General features: G+C 45.2%; 2 protein-coding genes and 1 non-coding gene across 3 annotated transcripts in view; 1 reads left to right on the top strand and 2 right to left on the bottom strand.

Annotated features, from left to right (window-relative positions):
* PPP3CC (protein phosphatase 3 catalytic subunit gamma) overlaps positions 1-2,987 on the bottom strand; it is an 85,498-nt gene extending 82,511 nt beyond the window's left edge. Inside the window, exon 1 of the mRNA XM_049769453.1 lies at positions 2,849-2,987. Coding sequence (XP_049625410.1) covers positions 2,849-2,897 — 49 coding nt within the window. The 5' untranslated portion in view covers positions 2,898-2,987. The remainder of the gene's footprint in view (positions 1-2,848) is intronic.
* A 13,599-nt stretch (positions 2,988-16,586) lies between these two features.
* SLC39A14 (solute carrier family 39 member 14) overlaps positions 16,587-22,899 on the bottom strand; it is a 43,053-nt gene continuing 36,740 nt past the window's right edge. The window contains exons 8-9 of the mRNA XM_049769454.1: positions 21,263-21,447; positions 16,587-17,982 (exon numbers count right to left, since the gene is read on the bottom strand). Coding sequence (XP_049625411.1) covers positions 17,836-17,982; positions 21,263-21,447 — 332 coding nt within the window. The 3' untranslated portion in view covers positions 16,587-17,835. The remainder of the gene's footprint in view (positions 17,983-21,262; positions 21,448-22,899) is intronic.
* LOC126005290 (small nucleolar RNA SNORA51) lies at positions 21,889-22,018 on the top strand. Its single transcript, XR_007494439.1, has one exon. It is a non-coding gene; the product is annotated as a small nucleolar RNA SNORA51 (small nucleolar RNA).

Genomic DNA, 22,899 nt, shown 5'->3' with positions numbered 1-22,899 from the left:
TGCTGTATTAGCATATATAAGCATCTCTCCACTTACACTGCAGACAGCTCCCCATAAACACATCATGAGTGAAGTCCTAAATATTTCTAGAGATTTAAAGAAAAAATAAACACCACCAATGCTGCTGAAAAAAATCAGCAGCCTGGGAAGTTTGCATATTTGAACTGTATGTCTCTTGCCACCATTATATCTAGGATTCTTCCCTGACATCCTTAATAATGTATAAAATTTTCCTGACAGAGAACAGCTCTTTGACTTATACTGTAATTTTATGACCTTCCTAATTCTGCTGCTTTTCAAATATTGTGATTTTCTGCTAACTACTTATATAAGAGGTGACCTGGGCCAGAGCAATCACACAGCGGGGAGGGCATTTGCCTTGCACTTTGCCGACCTGGGTACAATCACAGGTATCCCATATGGTCCTCTAGCCTGACAAGAGTAATTTCTGAGCACAGAATCAGGAGTAATCCTGAGTGCCAGTGGGTGTGGCCAAAAAAGTGACATATTATCAAACTATTTTCTTTCACATTTCATAAAACTGGTGTTTGTCCAAGAAGGTATTATTAACCCCATTTTATAGATGAAATATTGAAAGGCTTAAGTAAAAAGACAAGGTTAAAAAAAATAAGGCAAGGTCATAAGAACGCCTTGGAAGCAAGAGCACAGCCCCAGATTTCCATTATTTTTCTTACAGGCCCAGTTTTCTGATCATTCTATGATCAGTCCTTCATTTCAGAAAAACTGTTGAGAACACTAAACTACAATTCAGTCCACCACCCAATCCTTTGCAAGATTTGCACAAACCAAAAAATTCTGAAGTTAACAGGAAATGACAGAACCAAAAATAACTGGGGCGTGGTCTCACCTCAGAAAAAGATGTCAGCTGCGACTATATGCAGACAACTGTGGTCACACAAGACAGCAACAGCACAAGTCAGGAGTTAGTGCCCAATACATGGACCTCAGCTACAGTTCCAAGACACCTTACTTTCTAAGAAGAAAATTCCACACTCTAGAAATCCCAAGGATAAAAGCAACTCAGGTCATCAAGAAGCTATGACTGCTGTGTTCAAATGTCTCTGTTGAAGTTTTCATATGAAAAATGAATTACACACCCTAAGGCCAGAAACCACCAATGCTTCATTTACTTCAGAGTGATCTTCCATGAAACACATGCAGACATTTCTATTCCACTGAGACAAATATGAGTCCTGCAAGATCGAGGATGGGGTTCACTTAGCAGAAAGCATGCCCAGCATTACGCCAACACTCCACATTAACCATGTTTTATTTTTCTTCAACCTATCTATAGTTAAAGATCTGAGAGGGCCAGTTAGATTTCTCCTTTATAACTTATTGCAGGTGGTGGCGAAATGATGTGCTAGAAGAGTGATGAGGATTTATGATTTGTGAAGGTCTGAGGAGTTCTGCTTAAAGGTTCCTAGAATCCTCTTTATTCTGACTTGACACATACTTCATGTTTATCTGATTTCCCTGTCTACTTCTGCTTAACAGGGACAGATGAGAAGGCAGCAAGAGCAAACTGAGAAATAGAGAGCAGTAAAAAGGAGATAAAGTAAAGACATTTAGGAGTGGAGGAATTATTTCCACACAAGAGGAAATTGCCAACACCCTTATTGCAGAGTGCACCGGCCATGTTAACAGCACAGGAGAGAAATTAAAAAATATGACCTTGATTTATCTTTTAAAAAAAAAACGGTTAAGTATTACATTGTGAAACTAAGTACTTTAAAAACTGGTATCAATGGCCAAATAATCTCACAGAAAAAGAGGGAAACGGTCAAATTACGTAAAAGTTAACTTAAATCCTTAATGATCACAGATAAATGCTGAGTCGATTGATTGTAAAAATTCATTATGTAGTATAGACATGCTTTTTACAAGAAGGAAAAAGAAAGAAACAAGATACACAATTCTCCCCTTCACTGAACATTCAGCAGACTTTCCGCTTTAAAAAAAAAAAAAAAAAAAAAGTATGCCAGAAGGTCACTAACCTTGGCTTCCTACTCCTTCTATCAAAATGGAAAGTGAAAAGTAGTATGACAATTTTCCCCACAGAGAGCAGATCCCCTTTCATCCAAAAGCCACTCAGACAGCTGGTCTAACTATATTCCAACCGTAGGGTTAAAACTCCGGAGGAGCTGAACAACAAAAAAAAAGGAGCCTATAAATTAATGGTTAGGTTTAAACACGGATTCTTGCTTTCAGGATACACTCGAGGCGGATTTCCCTTCCCTCGGACTGGCTACCGAAGTCCAGGAACATCACTCTCCGAGTGTCCAAGCCAGGGAGGAAAAAAAAATAAAAGCCAACGTGGTAGCAGCTACGTGGAAAGCTGGGGGTTCAGATTCAGATGCCGTTTGGGATCCAGATGCCGAGTGTTCAAATAGCATGACTGGACGCTTTGGCCCTTCATTTCATCCCCCCACCCCACCCCACCCCCGGCTTGTTTCTTTCCGTCGCAGGGCTAACTTGGAGAGGGAGAGTGGGCCACAACTGGAATGCGCCCTGCAAGGGGGGTGCGGGAAGGGGCGCAAAGCGAAGGATCGGCGAGCAGCTGGGACCTGCAGGAGTCTGCAAACTCCAGGGGGGGGGACCAAAAGATGGGGGGCACCGGGGAGACGTGCCCACCCGCCTGCCAGCCAGCCCCACCACTTCGGGACCCCCACATTCGCCGCTCCCAGCCCGAGCGCGCCCGGGTGTAACAGAAAACGCCCGAAGCCGCGGGGATCCCCGCTCCCCTGTCCGCACCCCGGAGTCCTCTCGCCCGTCCCCGGAGGGTCGGGGGAAGGAAGGCCCGGCCCGGCCCGGCCCGCGAAGGCACCTTTGATGACGCGGTCGGTGGTGGAGACGCGGGCGTTTTTCCCCGACATGGTCCTGGTCCGCTCGGCTGCAGGAGACGCTCCGATCCGCTCCGCTCCGCTCGCCCGGCAGGACACAGACGCACAGGCGTCGCCGCCGCGCCTCCCGCGGTCTCCGCGTCCCCGGTCCGCCCGCCCGTCCGCCGCGCCCCGGGCTGTGGGCCCGGCCAGCGAGCGGCTGCTGCTCCGAACGCGCTGCGCCCGCCGCCGGCCACTCCGCCCCGCCGCGGCTTCGAGCTTCAAGCGGCGACGCCGGTGTCCAGGAGGCTGCTCGCGGGTCCGCGGCCTCGCGTGCGCGCGCGCTCCCAACTTCCCGGCGGCGCGTGCGCTCCCGCGGCCGCCCAGGCGCGCCCCCGGCCCTCCGCGGCCTTGCAGCTTGGGGGGACCCTCGCCGCGCAGCCCCGATCCCCGCAGTAGGGGCCATCTTGGGAAACCACCCCCGTGGCACCGGGGGCGCCGAGCGGGACGCCCTGGTGTCCCCCCGCGCAGCCCCTGCCTCGCTCGCCCAACGCCCCTCGAGGAGTCCTTCGCACAGCGCCCACATTCCTGGCCCCAGTTTGCTGTCCCACCCACTCTCCGGACCCAAACGTGTCCCCGCACTTGGCCTAGTGCAATGAGCCCACCCGGGTCCCTCCCGGCAGTGGACCGACCCCAGACCCTGGGCTGCACCAGGTCTTTTGGGTTTGGGTCCCCATGGTTACAATAGTGTTAGGGGTTTTGGTCTTGATGGGTAAAGCGCCCTGACCCTCCACCGCTGATTTAGGTCATTCTGGTCCGACATTCACTTTCCCCCACTCATCCCTTCAGTCTGTTAAAACTGTTTGATAACCAATGTTCTTTGTCATTGTTCCATACAGTCCCTGCCGGAGAGTGAGTGAGATCATCTGGTATTTGTGCTCCCTCTGACTTATTCTGCTTAACATGATACCCTGAGTCTGGGGCATCGTGACAATCTGGTTCACTTTAGGTTAAACATTGGCCTTCTGGGCAAGGCACTGCCCAGCGGACTGAGATGGTCCCCCGGACATGGCAGAGCCAGCAGTTCTTGTTCTCTCTCATTTCTTCTCTTCTCTTCTCTTCTCTTCTCTTCTCTTCTCTTCTCTTCTCTTCTCTTCTCTTCTCTTCTCTTCTCTTCTCTTCTCTTCTCTTCTCTTCTCTCTTCTTCTCTTCTCTTCTCTTCTCTTCTCTTCTCTTCTCTTCTCTTCTCTTCTCTTCTCTCTTCTCTTCTCTTCTCTTCTCTTCCCCCCCCCCCTCAGCAGCTGGCAGGGCAGCACATGCATGACCATCACCCTGAGTGCACCCTGGGGTCTCCCCACCTGGAGACTTAGGGCCAGGCCTAAGTCTTCTCTCCCATAGGATAGGCCATAGGACAGTAGATAGGGTATTTACCTTGAATGTGGGTAACTGGAATTTGATCCCCAACACTCCATATAGTGTTGGACACTGACAGAAGTGATCCCTTCTTCTAGGCTAAGTGGGTGACCATACTGGGAATTCATCCAGGCCACTTTGGCAGTGCTTGACACCTCTAGGGGACCTCAGGGACCCAGAACCTGGAAATTCTGGGGACAATGTTGTGCTAGGGATCTTATCTGGGTAGTTATATTCAAGATACCCTTTATGATCTCTCCAGCTCCTGGTTTTTTGTTTTGTTTTGTTTTGATAGGGGCCATATCTAGTGGGACAGGAGGTGCCTGGGGAATGCTCAGCTGTGGAATAGGAAATTCGCTTCCAGGCCCAGAGTACTCTGGGCCACACCAGTCCTAGGGGACTGAATTCAGGGCATTGCACACTCCCACTGGCCCCACAGATGAGTGTTAAAGGACTAGACAGGAAATGATCTGGTTTTGGTTAGTTGTGGTGACTCTTGACTCCGAGTCTAGTGTCTCTGTCCTCCCACAGACCTCTGCTGCAGTGACCCTTGCCCATGGGTGTCTGATGACTGAGCCAGACTGTTCACAAATTCATCAAGCTACTCATTTACTTATTTGGTTGTTTTTTTATAAATATAATTTTTATTTTAATCATCGTGGCTTACATATCATTGACAATAATATTTTAGGTACATAATAACATACAATCAGGGGAATTCCCATCACCGAATTGTCCTCCCTCCATCTCCGTTCCCGTCCTACCTACCATATCCTCCTCCTTCACCCCTGGAGCTGCCAGAATAAGTGGTCCACTCTATGCCTAGCTTACTACTTAGTGGTCCTACCCCTGTTTGGTTTTGCTACCTGCCTTATTTCCTGCTCTAATTGGGAGGCAGGACTAGATAGTTCAAGTTATGTGGTTTTGCTTGATGAAGAGAAAAGTAATAAACTGGGGAAAAAATCGAATACGCCAAAAATTGGCAGAGTCCTTCTGGAGGCTCTCATCCTAGGTTGGAGAGACAAAGGGGGAAAAAAAGGTGAAACATCACAACAGTATAAAAAAGAGGTGTCAAATAAAATATCCAGTGAGCACTCCAACAATAAAGATAAGCACTATTGCAAAAACAGCCCTTAGGATGGCCTTGGATGGTGGATGGAGGCCTTTGTTCTTAGCCCCCCCCCCCCCCCCCCCCCCGGCCACGTGGCTCCATCCCCAATTAACCGTCAGGTCATCATCTTCAGTTGGTCGCTTTGGGAATCAGACTCACTCAGACAGGCATCAGGAAGTATCAGTTTTATTCATACCCTATCCACCATATGTGTGGTCAATCTCAACCATTTACGCATGCTATCGTTAGCTTGCCCTGCATCTTAGCTCTTCCTCTCCATCCAGGCGAAGACCAAAAGACTCAAAGACCCTAATCCTCTCTGGTCAAAGCCTTATCTAACCTTTTCAAGACTCCTCCAGGAATGGGTGGGTCTTGCAGGTAAGATCAAGTTACCTAGTTAGAATGGGGGGTGGGGCCACAAAACACCACATAAAAGCCATGGTCTTGAGATAAAAAACATGGCAGAGCACATAATATCCACACCAAAACAAAGAAATTGACAAAGACTAGATAAATACCACCCTTTGGTCTGTCCAAATGCCAAGATCGTGATTTACAGATGACTGGCTGATAGAACCATGATCAGACTGTATTTTTCCTGGGACCAATAAAAAAAGCCCTGGTCTAGGGTTTGAGCTACAACCTGCACAACAACCATGATCTCTAGTTCCAGAGGTCTGTCTGAGACTATTGCAACGGAATGGGTCTTCTGGAAACATAACAAAAGACACTATCCCAGGCCCCATCCTAGGATCAGTGCAAAGACCAAGACCACCAACCAAAGAAGACGGATTAAAATGACACTGAGGGAACAGAACTGCTAGAACCACAAAGAAAGACTTCATCATAAGTTCCACTCCCTGACCTGTGCAGATACTGAGATCTCTAGATACAGAGGTCTGATTTTATCACCCAGGACAGAGCAGAAGTCTTCCATACACCACAAAAGCACCAAGGGGAGAGTAAATGAACCTGAAAGAAGTCTATAGTTAATCCCATGACAATATACTTCAAGGGTGGAGAAACCCTGTATCTCTTAGGCCAAGGGAATACCTTTTCAAATGACCCCAATATTTACTGTGCCTGTGCAGGAGGGAAAAAAAAAAGGAGGAAAAAAAGGGCAAAAAGCACAAAACAATTTTTCTTATTTGGTTGTTTTGTGAGTATTTTAAGTTCTTGTTATAAAACAAGTCATTTGGGGTCAGAGCATAGCACAGTGGGTAGGGCATTTGCCTTGCACATGTCTGACCCATGTTCGATCCCCAGCATCCCGTAAGATCCCCTGAGCCTGCCAGGAGTGATTTCTGAGCACAGAGCCAGGAGTAACCCCTGAGTGCCATCAGGTGTATCCAAATAGCAACAACAACAACAACAACATATGGTCCCCCAAGCACTGCCATGAGTGGTTCCTGAATATAGAGCCAGGAGTAAGTAACCCCTGAGCATTGCCAAGTGTGGCAAAGAAAATAAATAAAGAGTTAATGATAAATAAAAAACATCTAGAATATACTATGTACTATCTGGACACCATTTAGTTAACAAATAGCAAACACACACAAAGATTAGAAGAAAAATAATTTAAACAAAAAAGAAAAGAAAAAAAAAGAAAAATAATTTTTGGGGGGTAGAGTAGGAATACTGGGAATTGAACTTAGGACCCCAAACATGCAAGGCATGTGCTCTCCCTAAGTAAATCTTAATATAGTAACATATTCTGCAAACATCCATTACTTACAGAGTATCCTCAGGTTTCTATTTAACTGAGATTTAATTAATTCAAATCTAGGTTTTCATCTTGTAGGACTTATGAGACTTCTTATGTTCCTTACGGAACTCCCTTAACATTTTATAAATCTTAATTAAGGGCCAATTATTCTGGAAAGTAATTATGAATATCTTTAATTCAACAAAAACTAGGGAATGCTAGTTTCCACTATTGTATAAGTAATCTGGATTCCAGTTTTATTTGTTTGAAACTATTAAACATTAAACGATTGTGTTAGAACTGGGGAGATATTACAGCAGCCTTCCTGCTGGCTGAGCTGGGTTTAGACCCTGACACCCTGTAGTAACCTCCCTCATCTCCCTCCAGGAGTATCCCTGAGCAGAGCCAGGGGTAAACCCTGAATAGCATCGGATGTGGTGCCCCCAAAACCAAGCAAAACCTTCTGTGTGAAATACATGTAAGAGAATTGTAAATTATTTTTTAAGCTAGAGAAAAAGTGACTATTTTAAAAATAGCTATACCGGGGCTAGAGGAGTGGCGCAGAGCAGTAAGGCATATGCCTTGCCGGCGCTAGCCTAGGACGGACCAAGATTCGATTCCCCAGCGTCCCATATTGTTCCCCAAGCCAGAAGCAATTTCTGAGCGCATAGCCAGGAGTAACCCATGAGCATCACCAGGTGTGACCCAAAACACCAAAAAAGAAAAATAGCTATGTTGTGTTTTTTACATTTTGTTTGAGAACCACACAACTGGCTTATTCTGCCCTGTACTGGGTCAATAGTGCTGTTGAGATAGACCTTAAATCTACTGTGAGGGTGAGGTGAGGTAGGGTCTCTCACATCTTTACAGTCAGTTTCCTCTCCCAAGCCATCCCTCCCCTCCTTTCCCCTCTCCATCCTTTCTCCCTTCCCTCTTTCCTAAGTCTCTCTCCTTCCTTCTCTCCTGCCCCAGGTCTCAAAACACCTTAAAGAAAGTTGCTACCCCTAACTCCCTCATCACCTATAAATTACCTTAGTCCTGGTCTATCTCCACTCACCCTTCACTGCTGTGCTCATAGCAAAATCCCAATGATAGAAGGAGTATAATTTTACTCTTAACTGTAGCAGGTGTTCATTTTGTTGTTGGTTTTTAGAGGCACAGTGATTAGATTCGGGGGGACAACATGGCCAATGTCCACACCAGTAACTCCTGAGCAAAGCCCTCACTTCAGTTCCTTGAGCTATCTCCCTGGCCCCACAACAGAAGTTCTGATTTTTTTTCTTTGTTTTATTTTGTTTTGGGCTGTGCTCAGCTCAGGGAATGGCATGGGATGGTGCCATAAGTCAGTAGACTGTGGAGTGGTAGAGCAGGTAGGCTGTGTTGGGGGGGCAGAGGGGGGGGACAGTCACTGTGTGCAAGGGAAGTATCCCACACATTGTACCAGAGGGTTTTATTTTATTTTACCTATAGTTTTAATGTTTCGAATCATTTCCTCCCATCCTGCTGTCAATTGTAGATAAAATTAAAATCATGGGGGCTGGAGAGAAAGCACAGCAGTAGGGCTTTTGCCTTGTATGCAGCTGACCCAGAATGGATGATGGTTTGAATCCCGGCATTCCATATGGTCCCCCGTGAATGCCAGGAGTGATTTCTGAGTGCAGAGCCAGGAGTAACCCGAGCGCTGCAGGGTGTGACCCAAAAAACAAACAAACAAATAAGTAAATAAACGAATGAATGAATAAATAAAATTAAAATCATGAGTTCATTTATTATTGAGTAATAAAATGCTTTGTATTATGTGAGAAATATTTGGGAAAATGTACACTCAGATTCTTAAAGGAAATTAGATCACAAAATGTCAATTAACATTTAACAAAACATTTAACAATTAACATTTAACAAAACACAGTTTTGTTCTGCTTTTCTGTTGTTTTGATTGCTTGGTTCATTGGTTTGGGGCTACAACTGGCAGTGCTCAGAGGTTACTTCCAACTCTGTGCTCAGAGATTACTCCTGGAGGGGCTCAAAAGACCATATGCAGTATCAGGGATTGTCTGGGGTCCGCTGGATGCAAGGCAAATTCCTTAATCCCTGTACTAATTCTCTGGCTGTTGGTATAGTTTTAGCTTTGTTTTTGTTTGTTTTGGGGCCAAATCAGGTTGTTCTTAGCTCTGCACTCAGGGGTCATTCCTGGTGAGTTCAGGGGACCTTATCTGGGTGTTATGCATCAAATCATGTGCATGGCAAGCATGCCACCTATTGTACTATCTCTTTGGCTTCTAGAATCTTTTTGTTTGGTTGGTTTGGTTCTTTTTAGCACCCAGAATGCTCAGGTAATACTCCTGGTTCGCTGTCAGAAATCACACCTCGCAGGCTCAAGGACCATATGATGCTGAGGAAAGAACCAGCATTTAGTTCTTCGGTATTTGCCACATGCAAGACAGCACCCTATCTAATGTACTAAGACTCTCAAACCTTAGTCTTACTTTTTTAAAATACCTTTTTTGTTTGTTTGTTTGTTTTTCTTTTGTTTTGTTTTTTGGGTTACACCCATCATCGCTCAGGGGTTACTCCTACCTCTGTGCTCAGAAATCGCCCCTGGCAGGCACGGGGACCATATGGGATGCCGGGATTCGAACCATGTCTGGATCAGCTGCGTGCAAGGCAAATGCCCTACTGATGTCCTATCTCTCTGCGCCCCCACCCCCAGGCTTATTCTTTTTTTTGTTTGTTTTTGTTTTTGAATCACACCCGGCAGCACTCAGGGGTTACTCCTGGCTCCATGCTCATAAATCGCCCCTGGCAGGCACAGGGGACCATATGGGATGTCAGGATTTGAACCACCGTCCTTTTGCATGAAAGGCAATCGCCTTACCTCCATGCAATCTCTCCGTCCCCCAGGCTTATTCTTAAGCAATTGCAAGATTCCACAGCTTTATTTTTTGTTTTGATTTGGGGAGACCACACCTGAAGATGAAGGTTATTTCTGGTCCTGCACGCAGGAATCACTCCTGACATTGCACAGGGGACCATATAAGGTGCTGAGGATTAAACTAGGGTCGACTGCATGCAAGGCAAACACTCTACCTGTTGTGCTAATGCTCTGGCCCTGGTTTCACAAACTTAGAAGCAAAGTTCAGGTAGGGAAGACAGTCCAGAACCTGAGGAAGAACTGCCTTTTGGCCAGACTTGGAACACTTATCCTTAACTATAATTGATGCAACCATCTTGGAATCCAAAACCCACTGGCAGCAACACAGACGGCTGTCATGCAGGATGAGAGCCTCTGCTCACTCCCTTCCTTGTTTAAAATAAGCTTGGAATCTGGCAAGGGGTTGTAATGATGGAAAGCAGAAAATATTTAAGTTTTGGTTAGCAGCTCTAGACATACTTAGCTACAGGCTAAAAAAAATACCAGATGAATGGAGTTGTTCTGGAGCTGAAGCACACTGGATAGGACATTTACCTTGCATGCATCCAGCCCAGGTTCAATCCCTGACATCCCATATTGTGCCCCTGAGCCTGCCAGGAGTCATTTCTGAGCACTGAGTCAAGAATTGCCCTGAACACCGCCAGGTGTGGACCAGCCCTCCCTCACCCCCACCCTCTACCCCCCAAAAAAAGTACTTATGGGTGGAGTCAGGAATGATATCACAGTGGGTCAGGCTCTGGGGATCAAATGAGTGCCACTGGGTGGCCCAATCCCACCAAAATATCTGTGGATCTTTTATGACTCATTTTATCTATTTAAAGGATGATCTTTTGTAAATAGGATGGAATTCAGTTTATTCTAGAAAGATGAAAATTCTTTTTTGCTGGGTTCCAAAACCACTTTTTAGACATGGAGGCACTTTATCTTTTCCTTGTCCTAACCATTGTTCTCCTAGTCTTGTGCCATAGCCCCACCCTACCATTTACAGTTTCACCATTGGAATATATTGGCCTCTGGTTGAAAAACACCACTCAATCATTAAGGTATAAAAATCTTTAAAATAGAGGAAAATCTTATTTTCCTACATAAATCAAAAACCCTGCTTTCACTTTATATTATTCCTTGAAATGGGAATTGCTTAAATCAAACCTCAGCACCATAGAATTGATAAAGAAATGCGTGAATGAACCGGAGCAATAGCACAGAAATAGAGTGTTTACCTTGCATGCAGCCAACCTGGGACAGACCTGGGTTTGATCCCCAGCATCCCATATGGTCTCCTGAGCCTGCCAGGAGCGATTTCTGAGCACAGAGCCCAGAGTAACCCCTAAGCGCTGCTGGGTATGACTCAAAAATGAAAAATGAAAAACAAACAAAAAGAAATGTGTGCAGAAGTAACAGGATTATAAGGGCACTTATTGACTGATCCTTCACCAAAGAGGCAACAAGGCCCATGCAGATGAGGTCTGGGGTTCATTTTCCTGCCTCCACCCAAAGGTCAAGACAGAAAGAACAGAAAGAAGCTGTAGGCTGGAAACAGTGCAGTGGATGAAGCTCCCACATGTGGTTGACCCAAGTTCAACCCCCAGCACTGTACATGGTCCCCCATGAACCACCAGAAGGGGTCCCAGAGCACAGCCAGGGTGTAACCCAAACACACAAATGCAGTATTAAAGGGATAATCCACAGTACGACTTAGTCCTCCCCACCCTCCCACGCCCCAGCTCCCAGCTCCAGAGCCTGGTGCAGTCAAAGACCAGAAGAGTTTTAAAGGTGCTGGGGCGAGAGTTTAAAGGGTTGGAGCAATTTTGCACATGTGAGGCCCAGATCTAGAGCCGGCCACTGCATGATTTCCCCCCCAACACCCTAGCACTGAGCTAGATACAAGCCCCTACTGAGTAGCTCTGGGTGTGTTCCTTCACCACCACCCCCAAATCTTACAAAGATATAGCTAGGAGTAACCTCTGAGCGCTGCCGGGTGTGACCCAAAAACAAAAAAAAAAAAAAAAAAAAAAAAAGAAACACTAACTAAGATTAGTTTTAATTATTTTTTTGAACATTAAAGAAGAATCCAGGCACTATCAGAGGTGGAGATGTTTAGAAACTTTATTGATTAACTGATTGATTTTTTTTTTTTTTACCACATGCAGCGGTGCTCAGGGGTTACTCCTGGCTCCGCACTCAGAAATCGCTCCTGGCAGGCCAGGGGACCATATGGGATGGATGCCAGGAATCAAACCGGGTCCCTCCTGGGTTGGCCGCATGCAAGGCAAATTCTACTGCTGTGCTCTCTCTCTCTGGCCCCAGTTTTAAATATTTGATTTTTTTAAATAAATTTATTTTAGCACCGTGATTACAAGCATGATTGTAATTAGGTTTGTCATAAAGAGAACCCCCCCCCCTTCACTAGTGCAACATTCCCACCATCAATGCCCCCCCTCCTTCCCAATCCCTGCCTGTATTCAAGACAGGCATTCTACTTCTCTCACTCATTAACATTGTCATGATAGTTGTTAGTGTAGTTATTTCCCTAACTGCACCACTACTCTTTGTGGTGAGCTTCATATTGTGAGCTGGTCCTTTCGGCCCTTGTCTCTATTGTCTCTGGGCATTATTATGATGTCTAATTTATCTTAAAACTCATAGGTGAGACTATGTCTATCTTCCTTCTTCTGACTTATTTCACTCAACATAATAGATTCCATGTACATCCATGTATAGGAAAATTTCATGACTTCGTCTCTCCTGACGGCTGCAAAATATTCCATTGTGTATATGTACCAGTTTCTTTAGTCATTCATCTGTTGAAGCGCATCTTGGTTGTTTCCAGAGTCTGGCTATTATAAATAGTGCTGCAATTAATATAGGTGTGAGGAAGGGATTTTTAAATTGTATTTTTGTGTTTCTAGGGTATATTCCTAGGAGTGGTATAGCTGGATCATATGAGAGCTCAATTTTCAGGTTTTTTTTTTTTTTCAATTTTCAGTTTTTTTGAGGAACTCCATATTGTGTTCTACAAAGGCTGGACTAAACAGTATCCCTACCACCAGTGTATAAAAGTTCCTTTCTCTCCCAATCCCCGCCTGCACTGATTGTTCTTGTTCTTTGTGATGTGTGCCAGTTTCTGTGGTGTGAGATGGTACCTCATTGTTGTTTTGATTTGCATCTCCCTGATGACTAGTGATGTGGGATATTTTTTTCTTTTTTCTTTTTTTTTGGGGGGGGATATTTTTTTCATGTACCTTTTGGTCACTTGTATTTCTTCTTTGAGAAATTCTTCATTTCTTCTCCCCAAATTTTTATGGGGTTAAATTGTTAAGTTCTGTCAATACCTTGTATATCGATATATCTGATGGATACTGGGTAAATAGTTTCTCTTATTCTGTGGATGGCTTTTATATCCTTGGCACTAAGCTTCTCAGCTTAATATAATCCCATCTGTTTATCACTGCTTCCACTTGTTTGGAGAGTGCTGTTTCTTCCTTGGAGATGCCTTTAGTCTCAATGTCATGGAGTGTTTTACCTACGTGTTTTTCTATATACCTTATGTTTTCAGGCCTGATATCAAGGTCTTTAATCCATTGGATTTGACCTTTGTGCATGGTGTTAGATGGGGGCAGGTTTAAATATTTTAGACTTTTCCTCTTCCCCCTTTCCCTCAGCATTCTTACATCTGGGAATACATACATCTAGCAAGGATACTCACATTAAAAGTTTAAAATTTATGTTTTGCTCTTTTGTTTTTAGGGTCACACTCAGCAGTGCTCAGGAAACCATGTGGTGCCAGGAATGGAAGACTGACCATCTGCCCGTGCCTACCTCTCATCTTATCTGTGTGCTCCACATTTCAGTGGCAGAGCTGCACAATTGGGCTGTCATGCTCACCAAGGCTGCTTGATATCCCTAAAGCACTTCTAGGTGTAGTCTTCATCACACAGAGCATCAGTTCAGCAGGGAACAGCTCACAGTACCAGGGTGGCCAACATAGTATGGAGCACGGAGACTGGAAACTGTGGCCACAGGTGCCAGCTCTGGGCCAAAAAGTTAAATCTTAAAAAATTAATTGGCGAAACACTGATTTCTAAGACAGTTCTATTTCCGGGGTACAATATTATTTTCCACACAGCCAAATTGTGAATATTCTTCTGCCACTGTCCAGTTCTGTCAGCCCGCTTCCTTCACTATTTGTTTGGATCCCTAAATAACCTCTTTGCTTAGCTGTTTCATATGCATCACAATGTCATGTCTCAAGCCTATTCCTAAATTAAGGAGGACAAGGAACAAAGTGTGAGTTAAACACCAGAACAAGTTAGCAACAGGACTGCTACCGTAAGAGGAGCCTGGCATTTCATTCACCTTTGTGGCACGCTGAAAGAAGCCACGAGCCACCTCCAAGGACCTGGTTGTGTGGACAGCAGCACAAGCACCAGCTCAGTAAGAGTGCTTATGAGCAGAGCCCAGTCATTGAGGGTACGAAGGAGGGCATCCAGGCTGGACTCACCAGATGTGGAACAAAGGTGACAGTGAATGCTACTGACAACTCCTGGAGATGGTAGTTTACTGTGACAAACTACCTGTGACGTGCTTTTGGAAGTTCCTTGTAAGAAACATCATCAAACACTTCTCTCAGGGAACATGGTGAGGTCACAAGCTCCAAGGGAGCAAAACAAAACATGGTCATTTTTCTGCGGTGTCAAGAATTGACTTCAGAAATGGGAGGCATGTATTCTAATAGTTAGCCACTTCCCTGGCACCAAATGAAACTATTTCTTGTTGTTTTTTGAGCCATACCTGGTGGCACTCAAGGGTTATTCCTGGTTCTGCGTTCAGAAATCGTTCCGGCAGGCTCAGGGGACTTTATGGGATGATGAAGATAGAAATTGGGTAGGCCGCGTGCAAGGCAAACACCCTACCCGTTGTGCTAGCACTTTGGTACCCAAATGAAACAATTTTAAAGTACATATATCTAGGTACCTTCAGTGTCAGCGGGATCAGTAAACCAAAGCTCTACAGGTCCGTGGAACACTATCGCCATCTAGTGTTCCACTGCCTTCATTACAACCACACTAGAGCCAAAGAGCAGGCTTTGGGATTCCAGTTAGAGAATATAGCTTTATTTATAGAATCTTACAAATAAAACATTTACAGTCCACATAAGTTATTTTATTTGCTAATTTGTTCTCATAACACCTGAGTTATTTTTAAAAAAAATACTGTGATGGAATTGTAGAACTGTAAAAGGAAATATGAATAAAAACTACCCTCTCTCTTTTCAAACATGGTTTTCAGCAGATCCCTGCATACTACCATCTCTTTGGAAGAAACTTACTAAAAAATGGGTCTTAGGGTACCTGAACAGAGAAATCCTTATTTTCCAGCCTAGAGTGCAGGACTAATGAATGAGAGGAACTTCCAGGATGACAGTGGGACACCAGACCTCTGAGCTGCGCATGCCAAGGGTGATGGGGCTCATGGCTTGTGGGCTATTCTAGGAATTCTTGGCTCAGAGGAGTTGGTCCACCAGAGGAAGGAGACTGAAGATGCTAATGACAGGCATGGCAAAGAATTGCTCAAACTTGTTATTCCTTCGACTTCTAATATATATACACATGCTTAAAACAGCAAAGCCAACACATAACAAGAGAGAACGGGTCACATTTCCCACCCAGGCAGCCAGTCTATCACCAGTGGCCAGGTACAAGCAGTTGCAGGATCTTAGTGTCTCCATCCCTCTCAGCTTCTGAGCAGGACTGGCCCTCTGGGCCAATTACAGTTAAAAAGTTTCCCTTTGGGGCAGCTGTCTAGGACAAGAAAGTTCTTTTTCTTTTGTGCCACAGGGGATCAAACCCAAGGATCTCACACCTGGACACATGTGTCACATTCCAGTCCAAAGTAAGTCTTAATAGAAATGTTCATAAAATGAGAAGTCACCCATCATCTTCAGATTTCATCTTTTTCATTAGTCAAAGATTATATTTTAGAGTTTTTCTAGACTAGAACCCCACTAACTAACTTAATATTCTACTCCAAAAATAATGAAATTAGTAAGGAATGACTGCTCTATTGGGAATGCTAAAACAATTAATACACCGGTGTGAACTGAGGAAAAGCATAGTTTTGGGGCCATGCCTAGCAGTGTTTGTTCTGGGCTTACTCTTGGCTCTGTGCTCAAGGTTTACAGATGTGGACTCCCCATGTGGGGTGCTGTGCATCAAACTCAGGTTGACCACTGACTCTGGCCTCAGATCTTTTAAAGTTTTAAAGTTTAAAAAGTTTGAGAATTATTTTCTGTAAGCTCCTGAAAGGAAATTGAGGAAAATAAAACAGAAAAAAAATTACTTTCAAACAGTAACTATAATACAAAAAGTTAAGATCCCAACATTCAAGGAATTGGTTCTTTGGTAAACTTGACCATGATCCTTTCAGGAGCCAATCCTGATTTTCTGCTCAAATCCTGATAAACTGGCATTTTCCATCTGCTTCAATCAGCCCATTCTCACATCCACTGGAGTCAACAGGCAAGAACAAGAGAAAAATTTAAAAGAGTTCATTGCCTGTAGTTTTCACGCTAAAATTCTTCTCATGAATCTGTTTTAGAGACATTTCCCATAAAACAAAAAAATAACTAATTTCTGCAGAGTATTATGCTTTCCTGTGCCAGGCACCCTCACAAAGCTGTTCCCAGACAGCCTCGGGGCTGCAACTGTGGCACCACGAGTGGAAGGCTTCTGAGGAGAGAGGCTCCCCAGAGTGGCTCAGGAATCTCACATTATCAATATGATAATAATAATTCAATTCACCTAGTGAAGCTGAAGGTGAGCTCCCCTTGAAGCCAAGGTCGTGGAGGGTCTCACTGGGCCTGGGCTAGCCTACAGTCTCCCAGACACGTGTGACCCACTTTCTGAAGAGTTAGAGCAATGGGAAATCAATTCATTACAGGATTGGCCCTTTCTAGAATGGGGTGCGGGAGGAGGGGACGGGCCTGGCAGTGTGTTCACACCCATCTACAGTGTCCTTAGCAGGTCTTCTAGACAGTGAACCAGCCACCTCGGACTTCTTATCAGAAGATAAACAAAACCCTACGTTGGCCCCAGCTCCGAGTCACCTGTCCAGCAGGGCCCGGCTGCACTGGGGCTGCAGGCCAGCCTGGGAGGTGACCCTGGGGAGTTCACCGAGTTTAGCCACACTGACATGCTCAGTGTGCTTTGAAGGTGGTAGCTGGCAGCCAGCAGCTACCAGGGAAGTAGGCAGGAGGACCCCAGCAACCAATTACCCCAGGCCTCCATCTTGGCCTCTAAGTGTGAGCCTGACAAAATAGGGACTCAGCCCACCTGCTGCTGAGACCAGGTGTATCCCCAACACCAGGATGTTTCTGGACACCATCACCGCCCCTTCTCTTGCCCTGACATTCGAATATTAGGGTAAACAGTCATCTGAACAGGCTATATGACCCAACCAGAGAATGGGCCATGGGCCATCTCCATGTCCAGAACACATGTTCATATAACATTCACTGCTATTTCTAACTGGGTTAGGACTAACCGCTACATTTTTGCATTGTTGCAAAAGGACTCAACACCTCGTGGTGCTGGTTCAGAGAGCAAGGTGAGGGGACCCATAGGGAAGTCACATTCATTGGAAGCCACACTGGGGCTCCAAAGTCACTGAGGAGAGGAGGGGCACAGCCAAGAGGGACCAGGGCAGCTTCTTCCCGGGAGAGAGTTCCACAATGTCGCCACAGCCGCCAACAGAGCACAGGACGGTCCACAGCAGTCTCTGCTGCAGCTGCCCTCCGAGGGGCTTGACCCCGTCCTGCTGTCATGCAGTGGCTCTAGCCGATCTGGATCTGCCCCGAGTACATTGTGAGCAACAGCATGATGGCAAAGCCTGTCAGGAGCCCCAGGTTCTGGATGGCAAAGGGAACCAGGACGCTGCCCTTCCGTTCATCCTCTTGGCAGACCTCATTCATCTCGGGAAACTGAGGAAGGAGACAAGAAACAAGGCTCAGAAGGACTCAGTGAGTAGTCTGCACTCCTGTGGTCAGGTAACTATTGATACATGGTGATTGCTGTACCTGCTAGCAGCACAGAAGACAGGAATGTGCAGGGCTCAGGGCCCCCTTACTCCCTGCTATGGAAAAACAAAGAATGCAGAGTTCTGGTTGTGCCTAGAAGCTAGCTAAAAATAGTCACTTTAACAAAGATTAACTTGAGAACCTAAAAAAAATTATTTGACTTGGGCCAGAGAGATAGTATAGTGTGTAAGGTGTTTGCCTTACATTCAGTTAACCCAGGTTCAATTCCTGGTACCCTATATGATCCCCAGAGTCTGCCAGAAGTGATTCCTTGATGGAGAACTAGGAATAACCCCTGAAAAACTACTAGGTGTTGCCCCAGAATAAAACAAAAATCCTTGGGGGCGGAGCAATAAAACAGCGGTTAGGCGTTTGCCCTGCACACAGCCAACACAGGATGGACCCCGATTAGAATCCAGGCATTCCATATGGTCCCCCATGCCTGCCAGGAGCGACTTCTGAGCAGAGCCAGGAGTAACTCCTAAGCAATGCCGGGTGTAACCCAAAAAACCCAAAAACAAAACAAAACAAAACAAAACAAAACAAACAAACAAAAAAATCCTTTAACATTTATTTTTGTTTTGAGTTCATACCTGATGGTGCCTGAGTGGCCTAGGGTTATCTCTAATGGTATGCAGGAATGGTATGCAGGAATCCATGCAGTGCTGGGCCTCCAGTCCTCTGAGTCTCACCCGAGCCTTTGATTTTGTTTGTTTTGGGGGCACACCTGGTGGTGCTCAGAAATGGCTTCAAACCCAGGTCAGCCATGTGCAAGGCAAATGCCCTACCACTGTGCTATTGCTCCAGACCATAGATTTTTTTTTTTTTTTTAATTTTTGGGCTACACCCAGAGGAACCCAGGTGTTACTCCTGGCAGGGTTGGGGGATCATACAAGATGCTGGGGATTGAACCCAGGTCGGCCGCATGCAAGACAAACACCCTACCTGCTGTGCTATTATCTGGACCCTGAACACATTTTTATACTATGAAAATCTCATCTCTTTGGAAAAATCAAGACCCTGTGTTAAGGGCAAGAGAACATATCAAGTTTCTGTAGGCTGAGGCTTTGAACCCTGGTGGCCAGTATTCTCATCAAAAATATTGTTTGCGGGCCCGGAGAGATAGCACAGAGGCGTTTGCCTTGCAAGCAGCCGATCCAGGACCTAAGGTGGTTGGTCTGAATCCCGGTGTCCCATATGGTCCCCCGTGCCTGCCAGGAGCTATTTCTGAGCAGACAGCCAGGAGCAACCCCTGAGCACCGCCGGGTGTGGCCCAAAAACAAAAACAAAAACAAACAAAAAAAAAATTGTTTGCAGGGCTAGGGAGATACTTAAAGGGCTGAAGCACATGCTCTGTGTTCTGCATGCGGGAAGAGGTCCCTACTTTAATCCCAGGCACCACAGTCAGGGTCCCCAAAGCACTACTGGGTGGGCCCAGTGATAAGTAAAATGCATGACTTCTATGGATGAGTTCCTGGTGTAATAATTTCTGAGCACTGAGCCAGGTGTGGCCTGAAAATCAATGTGTATATAAAAACAAACAAAGAAGCAAACTAGAGCCCGGAGAGATAGCACAGCAGTTTGCCTTGCAAGCAGCAGATCCAGGACCTAAGGTGGTTGGTTCGAATCCCAGCGTCCCATATGGTCCCCCATGCCTGCCAGGAGCTATTTCTGAGCAGACAGCCAGGAGTAACTCTGAGCACCGCTGGGTGTGCCCCCCCCCCCAAAAAAAAAGAAGAAGCAGCAAACTAATGTTATACAAATAATCGAATCAAAAGATTAAGTACTTAATGGTAATACCAAGTGCTAGCAAGATACAATAATATATTGTACTATTCCATACTGTTAGAATGAAGAATATGTTAGAGCTTTTTAGAAAGAAACTTTCTATTACATATTAAAGGACTCAAAACATTATTCCAATTATTCTAGTTCTGAATAAGATATGTCCTTTTACTAAATAGCATTATCATCAAAAAAAAATTTTTTTTTGTTTTTTGGGTCACACCCTGGTGATGGTCAGGAGTTACTCTTGGCTCTATGCTCAGAAATCACTCCTGCCAGGCTCGGGGGTTCGAACCACTGTCCTTCTGCATGCAAGGCAAACACCTTACCTACATGCTATCTCTCTGGCCCCCATCGAAAATATTTTTAAAGATCACACAGCATTAACTTATTATATATTAAATCAGGATATAAACTGTACATTCAACGTGAGTATTTAAAAGCAGATACAGGGCTGGAGCGGTGGCGTCTTGCACGTGATAACCTAGGATGGACCGTGGTTGGATCCCCTGGTGTCCCATATGGTCCCCAAACCAGAAGTGAATTCTGAGCACCTAGCAAGGAATAACCCCTGAGCATCACTGGGTATGGCCCAAAAACCAAAAAATAAAAACAGACACAATATATTGAAAGAGTGTAAAGATGAGTTTTATGGTACAAGGATTCCAGAAAATTTTCTTTCCATCTTTACCCCATACATAGCTTCCTTCTTTTTATGAATCTGCAAATCCCCAATCTATAACTGAAAACCCTGGATTGAGATTAGTATTTTTCCTTAAAGATATGTTAAAAAAATAAAATAAAATAAAAAGATATGTTAACAGTGGGGGCCGGAGAGATGGCATTGGAGGTAAGGCATTTGCCTTGCATGCAGAAGGTCAGTGGTTCGAATCCCGGTACCCCATATGGTCCCCCGAGCCTGCCAGGACCTATTTCTGAGCATAGAACCAGGAGTAATCCCTGAGTGCTGCCAAGTGGGACCAAAAAACCAAAAAAAAAAAAAAAAAAAAAGATGTTAACAGGAACAGTCCTTTTTCTTCTTTTCTTTTTTTTTTTTTTTTTTTTTTTTGGTTTCTGTGCCATACCCAGAAATACTCAGGGCTTACTCCTGGCAGTGTTTGGGGTACTGACCATATGGGATGCTGAGAACTGAACCTAAACTGACCATATAAATGGCAAGTGCACTACCTGCTGTACTATTTCTCTGGCCCAGTACTTCTTTTAAACCTAATGTCCCTTCTTAAAAGGCACCAAGTTGTGAGTCATGTAACATTTGAGTGATCAACAGAGCTTTAATTAAAGCCAAGCTAACTAATGTCCCCCTAGTTGTCCTTCTACCCAATAAATTCAATAGTCTGATATTATTTTGCCTTCATGGCTTCAAGTGTAGGAGACTTACCATGTCAGCCAGAGCGATATATAAGAACATTCCTCCAGCCAGTGCAAAGATCCAGTTGGCAGAGAAATGGCTGCCAGCCAGGATGCCGAAGGCCAGGCCCACGTAGCAGCAGCAGGCCGAGAGAAAGTTGAAGAAGAGGGCTTGCTGGATGCTCATGCCGGCGTTGAGCAGGATAACAAAGTCCCCTGTGGCAGGAAGACATGAGGTAAGGCCCAAGCACAACCTGCTTCCCAGGATGGACCAAGGCAGCCTCAGATTTCTGAGTTGTCCCCATTTGCCAAACAGAACTTGTACTTTCAGCCAAGAGGCTGAAAGCAATTAATAGGGATTTAAAAATACCGAGAGAACCAGCAGCAATAGGTTCAGTTTTTACCTATTTGGGGAGGAAGAATGGTTTGGTGGTAACACCCTATAGTGTTACTTGGTGAGATCACCATGGTGCCAACGACTGAACCTCACGTAAACTATATGCCCAGCCTCTGGAGCTATCTATCTCTAAAACTCCTCAGTCTTTGATGAGAAATAAAGTCTTTGATGAAAAAAAATAATGGTGCCCTCTCCTTGCACACAATTTAAATTAATACTCTATTTTGGGAAACAGAACTGGATTTGAAAGAAGTAATTTGTGCCTCCTAGAGTGTAGCTCAGGCTGTGTTCTTTGCACTGACAGCAGAGGGAGGAGGCATAGCACCACCAGCCCCCATCCCATGTACACCTCAGCCCAGACTTTGTCTGGTCTTGTGAATGGGAACATAGAACTGAAGAGTGGAGGACGGAGGCTGTAGTTTTATTTGCAAGTGGGTAGGGAGTGAAGGTGGTTCTTTTCAGAATAAGAACTCTTTTTTTTTTTTTTTTTTGGTTTTGGGCCACACCCGGCTTTGCTCAGGGGTTACTCCTGGCTGTCTGCTCAGAAATAGCTCCTGGCAGGCATGGGGGACCATATGGGACACCGGGATTCGAACCAACCACCTTTGGTCCTGGATCGGCTGCTTGCAAGGCAAACACCGCTGTGCTATCTCTCCGGGAGAATAAGAATGTTTTTAAAAGGAGAGAAGGGTTTGAATACAGCAGGTAGAAAATTTGCTTTGCATATATCTGACCCAGATTCAATACATGGCATCCCATATGGTCCCAGATTTTGTCAGAAATGATTTCTGAGTGCAGTGCCAGGAGTAATATGAGCACCCCCAGGTGGCCCCAAAACCAGGGGGAGAGGTAAGTGGGGAGAGGTAATTTTCCCTAAGTAGCAGGCCAATAATAACTAAGTCAGGACTTGACAATGTCTGACACAGGTTTTTAACTTTGGCACCTTTCAGGAAGGTACTTCTAAGCAATCCTTGGCTACTTCTTCCACCTACCAGACTCCAGCATACCTCCCAGCCTCTGTGAGATTAATACATTGTAAAACATATCTATATGTAAAAGTCAGAATAGTATTCACTCAGTACAAAGTCCTTTGACATTCCCCACCCTTTTCTGGGTTTGGTCACAGGCAACCCAAATGGTCCTGTGAGCCCTTCCAGGAGTGATCCCTGAACACAGCTAGGTGTGGCCCCCAACCCAAAACAAAGTGAGTGCTTGGGTTTTACATAGCACGGGTATCAGCACATTACACTAAAGCATTCTCAAGTGGGGGA

This window comes from Suncus etruscus, chromosome 3 (assembly GCF_024139225.1).
Source record: "Suncus etruscus isolate mSunEtr1 chromosome 3, mSunEtr1.pri.cur, whole genome shotgun sequence".
NCBI lineage: Eukaryota > Metazoa > Chordata > Mammalia > Eulipotyphla > Soricidae > Suncus > Suncus etruscus.
Note: the sequence above shows the minus strand (reverse complement) of the source record. Positions and strands in the feature narration are given on the sequence as shown.